The sequence below is a fragment of the Perissodus microlepis genome, chromosome 22 (genome assembly GCF_051167445.1).
Source record: "Perissodus microlepis isolate ML-2025 ecotype Zambia chromosome 22, ASM5116744v1, whole genome shotgun sequence".
NCBI lineage: Eukaryota > Metazoa > Chordata > Actinopteri > Cichliformes > Cichlidae > Perissodus > Perissodus microlepis.
The window spans coordinates 22,395,942-22,410,572 of NC_140481.1; the positions used below are offsets into that span (position 1 = coordinate 22,395,942).

A 14,631-nucleotide genomic window follows, 5' to 3' on the forward strand; every position below is an offset into this window, starting at 1 on the left:
ACATCGGCAGCAGATAGTGATGGCTTTGATAGACTAAAGACAGTGGTGTGTATTGGTCCCTGTGTTCTGTTGCTGATTATTGACACCGTCCGTCTTTTTGTGCCCAACAACCCTCCTGTCGTCCTCTGTTTCTATTCATTTCATGCTTTTGATGATTCAGTCGCTAACCCAAGTTTTCTTCTTTCTGTCCTCATGCTGACATTCTTTTATGTTGTACTTCATCTCACTTTGTTTCGCCTAGTCTAAAGGACTATATCATTTATATTTAGACAGTACAAAGATTACCAACCACTTGTGGAAGTTCACTTAAGGCTTATGTAAGCCCGCATAGTTAATCAGAGAGCGACATGCACTAAACCAAAATGCTTCATCATTTCTTCTGTTCCTTAATTCTTCTCACCTTGTCCTTTTTTTGTTTTTTTTGTTTGTTTGTTTTTACCTGCTTCCCTCAGGGTGCAGTGATCACGCCAGCCATGGACCACACTATGTCCATGCAGCCTGCCAATATGATGGGCCCTCTCACTCAGCAGATGAACCATCTGTCCCTGGGCACTACAGGAAGTGTGAGTAGGATTCGCTGTGTCACAGTGAACCACACACAGATAACCCCACACAAGCACACATAGTTGCCGTGATCATCGTGACAGAATCTCAAAGCTGGCTACAAGGACATTTTAAAGTGCTCCAACATGTTAGCTGTACTAGCAACAACCTGTTGCTTTGAGTGTTTCAGTTAGTTTTGCATTAAATTTTTGAAAAAGTTCCTGGATGATGAAGTTCAGTTGAATTTAGTTTAGCTTTGCACTAGGTACAGCCATGCAGCAGCTATTCTTCAATAACAAAACCCTTGTGACTACACTATGGCGACTTACACAGAGATGTATGTAAAACATAAAAAACAGTGCACACAAGTCCTTAAAGTACAACCAGCAACCATCTAAATTCTAATGGCCTGATTTACAATTTGTACTCTGTATTACATAAGCTGTGCTTCTGTGCACCATAACAACAATACATAATAACATTTCAACATTCATTTTTAATAATTTCGAGCTGTGATCTGTAGCTCTGGCAAAAGGATTTCCAAGTCTCTGAGTCTGGTTTGATTTTCAGGTCTTTTCAGACAGAATAAACAAGAGATCATGGTTTGGGTTAAAACTTGTTTTCATCTTTTTACAGTGTTAGAAAGCTCCATTCATAGCTTGCCAGAGTGTCGTCCTCAGTGCATATTTTACATGTTTACTGGAAGTCACTTAACTCTAAGAAATACCTACACTCGACAGTAACAGCAAGCACAAGCAAATTTTCCTCTGCTTATCCGAAGTCCAGTCACGGTGGGTAAGCAGTGTAATCCAGGTGTCTTTCTTTCCCCAGCAATACATTCCTGTTTCTAGTGGAGTATCCCGGGGTGTCTGCAGGGTAGATGACATGTAGTCTGCTCCAAAATGAAATCAAATCGATTCATAGAAGGGTGCACTTTAAATATACGTGGTCGGTTGTTTTCTGTTATTTGTTTCCTCTACTCCAGTATACAGTTGGAAAATATCTAAAAAAATCTGCGTCTAGTCTTGAGAGATGAAAAAGAAATGTTCAAGTTGTTGTGAGGGGTGCTATAGGTCGGTATGACCGAGTTGGAGGCTTTTCATCTCAGAGAACATTGTTCGTTTAGTTTAGAAACACTGAGTAAGAGATGGGTTTTACATTTCCTTTCACAGAAGCCAAACCTTCTTAGGCTGTCGCCACATGTGCTCAGCCACGGAGCTGCCATATCATTTGTTTTACACAGCATGCGTTCACAGCCACATATTGAGAGAGCGTATTTCCTTCCTGATCTTCCACATTAAACAGACTTCCTGTGAAGCTTAACAGTGTGACAGGCCTCTCGCTTCTCCACCTTTTTCACTTTCACCCCCTAATTTCTGTTTCTTTCTCACACTTTTCTGTCTCTCCTCGCTCTCTAAATCGCACAGAAAATCTATCGCTCCATCAGTTTTCCACACACTCACTTACAGTTGCTGGCCCCTAAACCGTGAACTCCCCGCCTGTTTCAGGATCAAGTCGACTTAGAGGTGTCACACGGTTCTGAAGCCTGACTTCCTGCCCTAACCCTGCTGCCCGCAGGCAGGCGGGCAGGCAGACAGCTTTGCTCCAGAACTACGTTTGATCTCTGTGTGTGTGTTTGGGTGTGTATGATTGAAACAGTGCTGCATTGTACAGTTATCCATGTGTTTCCAGGTGAGCTGTCAGCGACTGTGACGCCATGTTGGCTCTGTCAGGAATGCCCCCTCCCTAATCTGCCCCAGCTGTGCTAACAGCCAGGATTAGAGACAGGCTAATCTATGATGATGGCTTCTGATGTTTGATGGGTTGTATTATAGGAGAAAGTGGGTTAAAGCTCTCTGTCTGCTTTTTTCATTTCGGGTTTACCCTTTCTACCTCTCCCCTTTATGCGCACTTAGCTTTCCTGAGGCGATGTGCTGTGTAGCCTAACCTCTCTACGGCTGAACTAACACGCATGCCATGCCACACTTGATCATCTTGGGGAATTGAGACGTGTTTCCTACGCCAGATGCAAAATCCCTTTCATGATTGGGAAAGCCTGTTAAAAAGAAGGGGTTAGGAACCAGGATCTGTAACTATTCATGTATTTAACTGGACTTGACACCACATACTCTTCGAGCACATTCCTCAAGTGTACACACAGAAGTGGTGAGGTTATTTTGAATGCCCCTACTGGTCACGTGACTTAGCTTTCACCGCAGAAGAGCACCTGCAGTAAGCACCGTCTCCAGAGTCAACAACTTATCATGCTTCTGGCTGCTGAAGTAGAGCCACACCTCAGAATACTCTTGGCTGTTCCAGGCCTTGCTGCGGCTGTTTGTGTATGGCTGTGGCTTCCTTTTTCTCTCCAAGAAAAGAACCAAATGTTCTCAGTCCGCCCAAGCTGTCACACTGGTGTGGTGACCGTAGCTTTCCGAGAATGCCGTGTTATTTTGCAGCGCAGACCAGCTTGCAGGGTGAGGCTTTAAAAAGGAGCGGCAAGGAAAAACCTCGCCTCTTAACGAATGAGCATGGATCGTTGCCTCCTAATGGTCACTGCTTTGGAATTTAGCTGCTTCACCAGAAAATGTTCTGTTTTGATCTCATCCAGTTCAGCTTGGTGTCTGTCTGACTTGAACGACTTGATTACAGAATGCTAAAGAACCTCAGGCGCACTGTTTATGGATGGCACACATAAACATGCCATCCATGCTTCACGCTGATTTATTTTACCTTGTTTGGTGCATATTGCTCTGTTGCTGATTTATTTACCGTCTTCGAGGTCTCACCACTTAACAGGAGTCTATCTGTCATGCCTCGTGTCCCTGTTAGTCGCTGTGCACGTGCATGTGCACGTGTGCGTGCGCTCTGTTCGTCCTTTTGATATTTGTGTCTGTGTGTGTGATTGCATGCCTGTCAGCATCTGCGTTTGTGCGAACGACATATTGTTTGACATGACAGGAGGTGACCTTCCCTCAGTGTTCTCCATCCTCTTTCTGTCATGGCATGAAGAACTCTGTTGTCATGGTGACAGCGGTGATTGACAGCATCTGTGTCACAGGAAGACAGATTTGTATGAAGTGTTTTCCTTTATTATCTGGACAGTTTCCCTCGTGTTTTTGTTTTTTCTACATACATCTGTGCGTGTGCATGCTCGTAAGCTTTCCCTGCATGGGTAAAGTTGACGAGCATGCACTTTCTTCTTCCTCTTCGACTTCGGACTGTAACACATGTTGACACCCTGTTGATTCCCCCTACCACCGAGCTCTTTGGTCTTTGCAAGACTGGGATGATTATTTTTAATGCAACACTCTTGAACTATCTTTATTTTGTCTTAGTCCAGGTTTACATTCTTTTGAAATATTTGGAGCTGTGATGTTGGTCTGATCCTGAATCTAAAGGCTGGATCGGGAATCAGTGACCTCCCCTCATTTCTTTTATATTTTGCTACAAAAATAGGAAATAGGTGCTGCGATTTGATGAAACATGGAAATATATAAAGTAATACGTCATATGAGGCAAAACCAGGGCTTGTGCAATTTTAAGAAGTCAGTATTTGGTATGATCACTTTTATTCTTCAACACAGTCTGAACTCTCTTAGGCAAGCCTTCTTTTAATTCCTTTAAATAGTCTTCGGGAATAGTTTTCCAGCCTTCTTGATCATTGTCATGATGAAAAATGAAGCCACTGCCAATCAGACTCTTTCCAAATGGCACTGCATGGTGGATCAATATCTAATGGTACTTTCCTATGTTTATAATTCCATCAATTTTGACAAGATTCACCTCTTGCACTTCTCTCCTGGCCTCCACCATATTGGTAGCGATTTGAACCAAATATTTCCTGTACTCACTGATTTTCAGTCCAGTTCAGTTCATAGCTTGGCCTTTTCTCCCTGTTTTCCAGACAAGTGAAAGGCCAGATGCATCTCTCTCTGTCCTGGCCTTCAGATACTGTTCATCTGCTATAGATAGCTTGTAGGCCTACCATTTCTTTTGTCCTCCCTGTCTAGTTTCCTCACGTTTTTAAGGAAACGCTACACAGAATGCCGAGATATGCCAAATGTTGCGTCAATAGCTCTTTGTGAATCACCTTTTTGGTGCAAAAATACAACTTTATGCTGTCAAACTATGTTAATTGGACATTTTTCAAAGATTCAACTAAATAAATTGGAGCAAACTGGTTCTCTTGCAAAGTTGTCTATGTGCAGACACAACACTGGTTCACAAGTTGAGTTAGCTGCCTTTTTATGCTTGAATGATTAAAAGGTTAGTGCCAAGTGGCTTAAGAAATAAAGAAAATGCTTCTCTGAAGAAAAAGACTGGACTGAAAATGAGAGAAAAAGCAGCCAATGTTCAAAGAAAAACTTTGAAAGACCTTCAGAAAGCCTGTTTCTCAAAACCACTTTAAATAACAAGAAAGTCTGGCTCATAGGAAGCAAGCAGGTTGAGTGGTCCTCAATGTCAATCAGCTGCAAGAATCTGCAGTCGGACAGACTCCAGCTCCACATTTTGAAGGGCCACTCCAACCGGAACCCACGGCAACAGCTTCTTCTTTCATACTCGCACGCATATATGTACGAGTATATGCCCCCGTCTCCTTACAAAGCAGTGTAATTCTGTGGGAAACTCTGATAGCACCAGTGGTCAAAAAGTTTAAACAATATTCTGGTGAGGGAGAGTGAGTCGTAAATAAAAGTATCAAAGCTTTCTACCATAAAAGTGACTGATTTTACTGGCATTAATCTCTGCAGGCAGTCTTAACAAACCCTTGGGATGAGGATATGAAGAGCTTGTCACAGTGAAGTGGGACAGCACTGTAATTCACAACTATTGATGTGCATTTCCAATAGAACTTCACGGCGATTTTTAGATCAGTAATCATCAGAGCCCTTCCCCCACGCCGCATGGCCATTAATAACATACACTGAGCAGCTGGATGTTCTAGCCTTGACCCGCTATTATCCCTCACCTTGCAGACGATACAACTGAAAAAGAGAGCGTCAACGCAGAGAGGATGGATAGATGCGGAGCTTGAGTGGCAGGCCAAGAGGCAGAAGATTTATGTGAACATTTGGAAATGCTAATGTGCTGTGCCACATTCCACCAAAGCTGAGAAATCCTCGTACCCACCAAACTTAAAGTGTCTTTACACATCATTGTGGTGCAGAGGCCCAAACCACCGCTGAACCAGCGCGGCTGTGTCTATGCTATGGATTTTCATCCTGGTGTTGCTGCATTGCGGTCTGAATTTATACCGTAGTTATAAGTGTATGTCATAGAGAGTGATGGTAGAGAAGAGACTTAAGGAGTCTACTCACACCATTCTCGTTAAGGAGTTATTCAGGCCTCCTGTTCATCAAACATACGCACACGCCATCTGCTTCTGGCGCTGCTGTGTGTGTGTGCATGTGTATTGACGTATATGTGTGACTTGGAGAGTGAAACACCATTTATGGCCAATTAGGGATGCTTTATATTACCCAAACCTGTCCCCTGACTATGGACAGCAAAGTATTAAAAGTGTTGAAATTGGACAAAAATCATCTTTATCACTATAGCAACTCGATTATCTGTAGCCGCGCTTGACATCCCCCTGACTTGCCGCAGCAGCGACTGGAGAAATATGCCTTGCTCAACCTGCCACATTAAATAGGTTAACTAATGGTTATGGTAAAAGAAAAAAATCTTATCTTATTAAATTTTCTTGTTAAATCTAATTTAAATTCCTTTTGCAGTCCTGCAGAGAAATATAACCTTTCAAATGGACATTCTCCCTATGACAAGGAGATTTTGATATTGCTAATTATCTCCTACTTTCCTTCATTTGCTTTCATGCAGCCCTCACAGGTGAGTTGGCTGAATAAGTTAATAGGGTGGAGAGGCGAAGACCTAAAGTCCCGAGGAAAATTGGTATGCATGGTTTTGATCCACCAGGGAGAAGGTCACTTCAACAATCTGATAGGCCTTTTTAGACGCTAGCAGGTTGAAAGAGAGCGAGCAAGAAAGAGAGAGAGTGACAGGAAGGTGAGAGGAAAGAAGGGACGACACGGAGAGGTAATGTGGTAATGTGTCAGGAAGTCTGGATATGCCACCTCACCCCATCCTGAGTGTGACAGCTCTGAAGGTGTGATAACCTTAAATTCCCCTGCCCGGACCCACACAGCCACGCTCGCCTACGAACGCCACACTAACATCCATCCCAGGGCATCCTCCTGGCCGCGCGTAGCAACGGTGGGGGAGTTAATCACCCATGTCCATGGCCTTTAGCTGCTCTCATTAGCGGTGAGCGGTGGAGCCGTACCCGATCCATTAGCAACGCTGCCGGTAATGACACTTCACCAGCACCGCCGGGCCCACGGCCAAGAAAGGCTTCGCAGCCCGGCGCAGCCCCTCCATTACCGACTCGTACTGCATTCTGCCGACACGCTTTTTAGCACTTGCAGGTGGGACTGAGAGGCAAAGGGAAAAATAAAATAGAAAGAAAGGGATTGTACTTCCCTTTTCGCTTGGTCCGGAAAAGCAGCAGGAAGATGAGGCCAGGGGGAGAGGCAACCTGGTGGCTTTTATCTGGGATCACATCCGTTGGCGCTGTACTGCAGCATTATCGTTCCAAGCCTCTTTGTCTTTGTCTGTCTTTCTCAAACACAGAGACACACACACACACACACACACACACACACATGTATGTATCCCACACACAGCTGTACACAGGAGAACTTGCACATTCACAGTTGGACGGACAAATAGTGATAAGTCATCTTTTATGCACAGGCATGTGCTAATTAAAAACAAGCACGCACACTAGTAAATCAGGCTCACACTGATGTGTGTGTGTGTTCACCATTACCACCGCCACACAAAGCATTCACAGCAAGTTACAGAAAAGGCTTTGCACAAAGTGCCGTGTCTTCATCCATATTGCATGTGAAAGCCCCCCTGGCTGTCATGTAACGAAACCTGTGTCACGCCTGTAAAATGGCCATCTTGGAGCAAGCTAGCACCCTGTTAAAAGCCAGGGCATGCATGACTAAAAGAATATAGGCCACAGGCAGCAGACCACCTGCTTTTTCTTTCCTCTCCCTCTCTTTCCTCATCCCTGTCGTTTTTTTTATCTTCTCAGCTGTGGCCCAGTGCATTTGCTTGCCTCTGAAGTCTTGGTGGGACAGCAGGGCATCTCTTCTTTCTCCTCCTTCTCCTTCTCCTTATGTAGTCTTCTGATCTGCTCTGCTCTGCTCAATATATACACATATTCTTTTAGCGCCCCCCAAAGGATGCTGAGGGCACAGCAATCTGCCACCCTAATAGTTATGGGAGTAATTACACTGAATGAGTCTTCCAGGGAATTATGATAGACATAGGGCTTTTTTATGTGAAAAGCATGTATTGATTAATATTATAATGGAATTTGTGGTTCCGATGTGTGTTGTAAGAATTACCACTTTTTGATGCGTGTGTCTTTTGTTTCTGTTTCAGTACATGACTGCTGCAGCCGCCGCGGCGCCTATGCAAGGGACCTACATTCCCCAGTACACTCCTGTGCCTCCAACCGCTGTCCCTGTTGAAGTAAGACCCACATGCATGCGCACGCTACTCGTCAAGTATTAAAAATCTGTCGACGTTTACGCATAGGAGGACATCATTAGTACTAACAGCCTACTCACTTCCACCCACAAGCACTCCCTTCGCCATTTCTAAGCCTGCTCGCCACATCAATAGACTTAAACAGTCATTAAATTGACAAATTACATTTGAAGTATGGCGCAAATTGCTTTTATTCTCTCTAAACAAATGGCTTCATACCAGCAGCACATAACAAGGATCAAAAACTGCAAGCAAAGCAAGATGAGTCAGAAGTTTTATAGTATTTGGGAAAGACATTTGAAGTGCAGTGTAGACTTTCTCACTTCCTCGACGGCTGTCTGAGCTCCTGGCAGGTTCGGGCAGTCCAGGCTGAGAAATGATGAACGTGGAGAGCGGGTGGGTAGGCAGGCAGGCAGGCAGGCCAGCAAGGAGAGCGGGCCAGCTGTCTGGCGGCTGACAGTGCGGTCGTACTCAGATGGACTATCAGTCGTGTATCAGATGACAGGAGCTGAAGTGAGACACAGTGCCGGCGGTGCTGTCTCTCTCTCCCCACCTCTTCCCCTACAGCCGGTTTAAGCTGGTAGGTAGCTGGAACATGAACACATCCGTCAGCCACGGAGCTCTGGCTAGCCCACCGGCAACGGACAATGACAGTTTTCACTGACAGAGCCATTAGTCGCTTCCTCGCCCCCCCACCCCCTCCCACATCCCACCCCCGTCAGAAAGTTGCAGTCATCGTCATGAAGGAGCGAGGCGGAGGAAAGAGATGTAGTTGTAGCGTAGCCCACGGCACCTCTTGCCTATTTCATCCTCACAATTGTCCTCTCAGTGCCAGCGTCAGCAGCGGGGTGTATATCACTGTATCAGCCAGTGTCTGGAGGGCTGATGTATGGACAGGACGCAGTATCCTTGAGAGCTTGTTAAAGGTGATTGAGATGACTCAGTGATGGTGGCTATCTGTATTGCTCGACACGTAAAAAGGCTAAGAGGCTGTTGTGATGAATTCATCGTACGTAGCCATCCTTAAAAAAGTTTCTACCTTAGACTTAAAATTCGGCAAAAAATATAAAGTATGTTTCATTAATGGCATGATCTCACGCACAGACTGTGCATCTTTTTTATTGTTTAGCCTCCTCGGTATTGCTCTTCTTAGAATAAAAATGCTCCTTTTATTTTTTTGTTGTAGTGCACGAAGCAAACGTCGGCCGCACTTCTACAGCGTGTGTAATTCTTCTCAACGTATATTGGCTTCTTCGGATGGAAGAACTCTTTGCTTTAAATGAAGTTATGTGTTTAGAGTGGATGGAGCTGCCATAGGGTCTGTCAGTTTGAGAAGTGAATAAACAAAAAAATGCTCTTTGGTATACTTTTATGTCAAGTCAAATCAAATTGTCTGTATTACGTCTGCGGGAAAGATATTCTCTATCCTTAGACTCTTGATTTCTGTGATGAAACTGCACCAAAAAATCCTTTTACAGAAAACAAATAAGACAAACCTCATAAGCAGCAGAAAAGCAACAGAAGAATTGTCCCTTTTCCAAGACAGACAGGCATGCGACACCACAAATGTAAACACAGAGTAGACAGAAGGAGAAGTTTACTAGATACAGCCGCATACTTATCTTCTTCCAAGCTTACATGTTTCCACCTGTGTCTATGTGTGTGTGTCTGTGTGTGTGTCCAGGGAGTGGTGACAGACGCTTCACCCCAGACAGTGGCTCCTTCATCACAGGACGTGGCTGGCCAGCAGCAACAGATCCAGGTGGACAGTGCTACTGACCATGTTCCTGCTTACTCATACCAGTCCAAGTACGTCCAGCAGGAGACAGTTTCTGCTAACCTTTTGTATGCATCAAAATCTCTCTTCATTAATTTTTTTCTTAACATGTAATCTTATTTTTAAAATTCAAGCTTTTGAAATGGCAACATATATGACTATCCATATATATATATATATATATATATATATATATATATATATATATATATATATCAGCCACTTCATTAGTTCCAAAACATAAGGATCCCCCACACCATTACAACACCAGTAGCCTGAGCCACTGATACAGACATGATGGATCCCTTATTTCTTGTTGTTGTACCAGGAAACATTTTTCCAATCTTCTCTTGTCTGATTTTGGCCAGCCTGTGCAAACAGTCGCCTCAGTTTCCTGTTGTTAGTTAACAGGTGTAACACTTGGTGAGGTCTTCTGGCGCTGTAGCAGGTTCGACATGTTGCGCATTCAGAGATGCTCCTCTTGCATACCTTGATTGTAACAATCAGTTATTTGAGTTGCTGTTGCCTTCCTATCAGCTCCAAGCAGTCTGGCTGTTCAACTCTGACCTCTGGCATCAACAAGGCCCTTTCACCCAGAGAACTGCTGCTCACTGGATATTTTCTCTATTTTGGATCATTCTCGTAAGCCCTTTAGGCAATTCAGTGCCTAAATGCAATGAACTGCTGCCATGCGATTGGCTGATATTTCCATTAACAAGCAGATGAATAGGTGTACCTAACAAAGTGGCCAGTGAGTGTGTATTGATCCAGCACATAAACCCAAATGCTCAAAGTAATTAAAGCTGATTAAATACTTTAAATGACATTTTCACCCATTTTGAGTTAATGAAACTGATTATTTTAATTAACCATCATGCAGATTAGGTAATCACCATTTATATCGTCTACTCATTTATCTCGTGTGCGTCTGTGGAGGATATGCTTGGCCTTTAATATTGTAGCATCCGGACATGTTTGGGAAGGAGAGGAAAATGATGAAGATTAGCTAAAATAATGATCTGTCTTATTCCGCTGATTTATATTTGTTTACATTTCTGCTGTTACGATTATATTTACCTTAATGCTGTAGCACAAAGCTGTGTTAGTGACTATCAGCTGGTAATGTGCAGAGAGATGCCCTGCTAATTTTGAACTAAAATATAAAGTGTCTCGCTCATGCTGAGCAAGTTTTTTGTCCAAGATAAAGCAATGAATAATAATGTTAGTTAAATAACACCGACTGCCTTATGTCAATTCAGACTGCCTAATGGAGTAATGGATACTACAGTACTTGGGTTTTATTAACTGACACTATTTGTCTTGACTTAATAAGTGTATATCATAATCAAACAGAACACATAACATAAAAACTAAAATGTTTTATTCCTCACACCATTTAAATATTAACTTTATTGACTTAAAACAATATTAAACAACTGATTGCTCCAGGTTTTTTTGTTTTGTTTTGTTTAGTTTTTTAGTTTTTGTTGTCTTTTCTAGATAGGCTGGAAGTAAACAATCATTTTCTTTTTCTTTTTTTTTTATAATTTGTTTTTAAATGGCACAAGTAGATAGTCTCCCTTGGGTGTTTGTGATAACAAAAGCAGTGAAGTTTGTGAGGTTTTTCTGTTTGACGAAGGTTTTTGTGAAGCAGAGGCTTAATAGAGACCTTAAAAAGAAATCAAAAAAGCAAAGTACTATGAAATGTAGTAGCGTTACATAATGATTCAGATTATTCCTGGCTGCCGTTGTCATTTGCTCGTCACTTTTTTGCTTTCTGACCCGATCATAACTCTTTAACGCGTATCATTTTGCTCCAGCGTTCTGACTGAGCTGTCAGCCGTTGGCTCTATTGCTTCGCTGCGTTTGTAAAATTGTGCTTTGATTGCAGACGCACCCCCACAGACGCACTCACGCTCTCTCTTTCTCTCTGTATTTCTGTTTTCTCCTCTTTCATCAGATAGCAACGGCCTGAGCGAATGTTCCTGTGACAGCGTTGCCTTGAGACAGAAGGTGGCTGCACTGTGAATGTGAGGAGAAAGAGAGAAGAAAAGAGATTGCTTCCAGATTGCCCAGGCACCAAAAAAAAAAGAGACACTTTTTTCATTTCCTACCTGGCCTACAAGAAAAAAAAATCAAGAAGGAGGCAAAGATTGCAGAGGAAGGGGATGGGGAAAATTGCTGGGCACAGTGCAAAGAAGTGAATTTGTTTAGTCTGGGAACCTGCCTGAAGGGGCTGGGATGAAGCTTGAAAAGTTTCTCAAAGAAAATTCTCAACGAATTGAAACAAAACAAAGAAAAACTACAAAAAAAGAATAAAATTGAAAATTCGAAAAAAAAAAAAAAAAAAGGTTGAATGCGCAGGTAGGTGATGAAGTTTATTTTGTAATTAGAAAAGGGGAGTCAAGTTTGAGATACACACAGAGATTGTCTTCCTCAGATATTAAGCTACAGTTTCTTTTCTGTCTTTTTATGTTCTAGTGTTAAATCTTAGTTTTCTAGATATATTCGAAAAACAAGGTGTTTTTTTTTTCTCCTTTCTTTCTTGAATCTTCATGGCCTTAATTTGAAGGGCGCCAGAAACTTTTTACAGAGATTAAGTCTGACGTCATGTTGGGAGGAAAAAAAAAAAAAAGCTAACAAAAACAGTCTCTTGGACCACTTGGAGGGTACAAGACAGTAGATGAATTGTTCTAAAGAGGAAAAAAAAAGAATCTATCACATAAGCTGTACAGATTTAATAGAGAAGAGCTTTTTTTTCTTTTCTTCATTAGAAGAAAACTTTGATAATTATTATGTCAGAGGTAACTAAGTGTCAGAAGTAAACAAATGTCTGTCGTGGGGGTGGGAGACTCTGGGTGGGCGGGTGGTCGGGTGGGTGGGGGCGAAGCTTTGAAGAGATTTTTCACAGTGAGGAAAAAAAAGAAAAAGTAAACATAAGAAAACATGCTGCAGTCCTGCAGGATGCAGTCTGCTGCAAATGCTGAACTTGTTTTTTATCGTCATTATTATTTTACATGGCAACGTTGCTGTCGATGACATTAGTGCTTTTTATCTGCCACATTTTACCTTTTTTATGAGCTTTAAAGATGTTTTTAGCCCGCTTTGCTTGTCACACTGCAAAAAAAAACTCACAAAAAAGGAGGAAAAAAATAAATAAAATGAGCAGGAGGAAAACAAAAAACTACAGAGAAAATTCTGGCAGTAAAACAAAAAAAACAACAACGTTAGATTCAGTAGGAGCTTATGGTTTAAACCAATCAGTGCAAAAGCAATAGAAAGAAATTGTTGACAATTTCTATAGTCTTTCCTAGTTGTGGATCAAATGCAGCCCATGGATGGCCATTTTTATACCAAAGATGAAGAGACACTCTGAACCAGAGTTTAGTTTTTGTTTTATTGTTTCCTTTTGTTTTGTTTTCCTTTTCATTTTTCAGTTTGATTTTGTTGTTGTTGATGTTGTTGTTGTTGATGATGTTAATGTTGATGTTGATGTTGTTGTTGCTGTTGTTGTCGGGTTTTTTTCTGCTTTTTTTTTTTTTTTTCATTATTTTTTTCTTTTTTTTTGGTTTTGTTTTTTACCTTAATGGCCGGACCAGTCCTTGCTATCCTTCTTAACCGGGTTTAAGAACACTTTTCACAGTTGTCCGAGCTGCCGCGTACGCTCACGCGCACGCATATCGATAACGCTCATACGCCGTCTCAGACACACACATCAGACAGTGTTGGCAGTTTTATCAAAAGTCCTCTTTCCATCTTTTAATTTCTCTTGTGCGTGTCTCATCTCTTCTTCTTCTGTAATGCTTTCACACACTGTGTGTGCATCCCACCTCTGTCTCTCTCTCTCTCTCAAATCCTGCAGGGAAAACTTTAGGAATCAGACTGGGGAATGTTGCTGTGTCTGCTAAGTGGTCGTTGACGCGACGCATCGCTTCCAGCTAATTTCATTCTGTTTATCTGTTTAATTCAACCATAACTATCTCAGCCATTTCTCAGTGTACTAAGCTTCAGCAGGAAGCCCCCCCCCCCCCCCCCCCCCCGCTGCTGTTTGACCTCATGTTTAATCAGTATGTCATAGGTGGATTGCTTTTTAATATATTTATGTGCTCAAAACACCAGAGTCACCTTTGCTGCATATTGTGCATAAATTGCTCCCCAAAAGGAACAAAACTGAAGTCTTTTGGTAATGATTGCATAAACTTTACGGCACTTTATGGCACTCTCCTTGTGTTTACAGCAGCCTAACTGAGTAGTTTGACATTTTGGGAAAATTATCGCAATTTTTTTTCTTTAGAAGTTTATAATCTTGCTGGATTAGTCAGCACCCAGCAGTTTGGCTTAGCCTTGAACAGTACGTGGAGCAGAAAACCTTGCAGCACCACTTGTTGTATCTCATTTGTTTTATACAAAAATAACACCTTTAGTCTTGCAACGTCCCCGCCTCTCATCCTGTGACAGCTGGGATTGGCCCCTCCCCACAGCGGCCCTGAATTGGACATGCAGAAGAACACAGATGGAGAAATATTCCTCTGAGCCACATTTAACTTTGTGGACATGTAGTAACCATTCACTTTTCTTTTGTATTATTTGTGTAGTAAGCCCGCTGTCACTACTGCCTGCCATCACTGTGACGCTAACAAAGCATGGAGTTAAGGAGTTTAAAGCAAGAAGAGGACTGCTTGTCTTGAACATCCCTCCTGATCATTTGTAGAAGGTCAGCACACCTGTGG

General features: G+C 42.4%; 1 protein-coding gene across 3 annotated transcripts in view; it reads left to right on the forward strand.

Moving 5' to 3' along the window:
• Positions 1-12,547, forward strand: part of LOC146363086 (RNA-binding motif, single-stranded-interacting protein 3-like) — a 294,258-nt gene extending 281,711 nt beyond the window's left edge. Inside the window, exons 13-16 of one of the 3 annotated variants that reach the window (XM_084919066.1) lie at positions 453-563; positions 8,017-8,106; positions 9,809-9,969; positions 11,862-12,547. In XM_084919066.1, the coding sequence (XP_084775192.1) occupies positions 453-563; positions 8,017-8,106; positions 9,809-9,969; positions 11,862-11,865 (366 nt within the window). In that variant the 3' untranslated portion in view covers positions 11,866-12,547. The remainder of the gene's footprint in view (positions 1-452; positions 564-8,016; positions 8,107-9,808; positions 9,970-11,861) is intronic. The other 2 variants (XM_084919068.1, XM_084919067.1) reach the window with 2 other exon arrangements.
• The last annotated feature ends 2,084 nt before the right edge of the window (positions 12,548-14,631 follow it).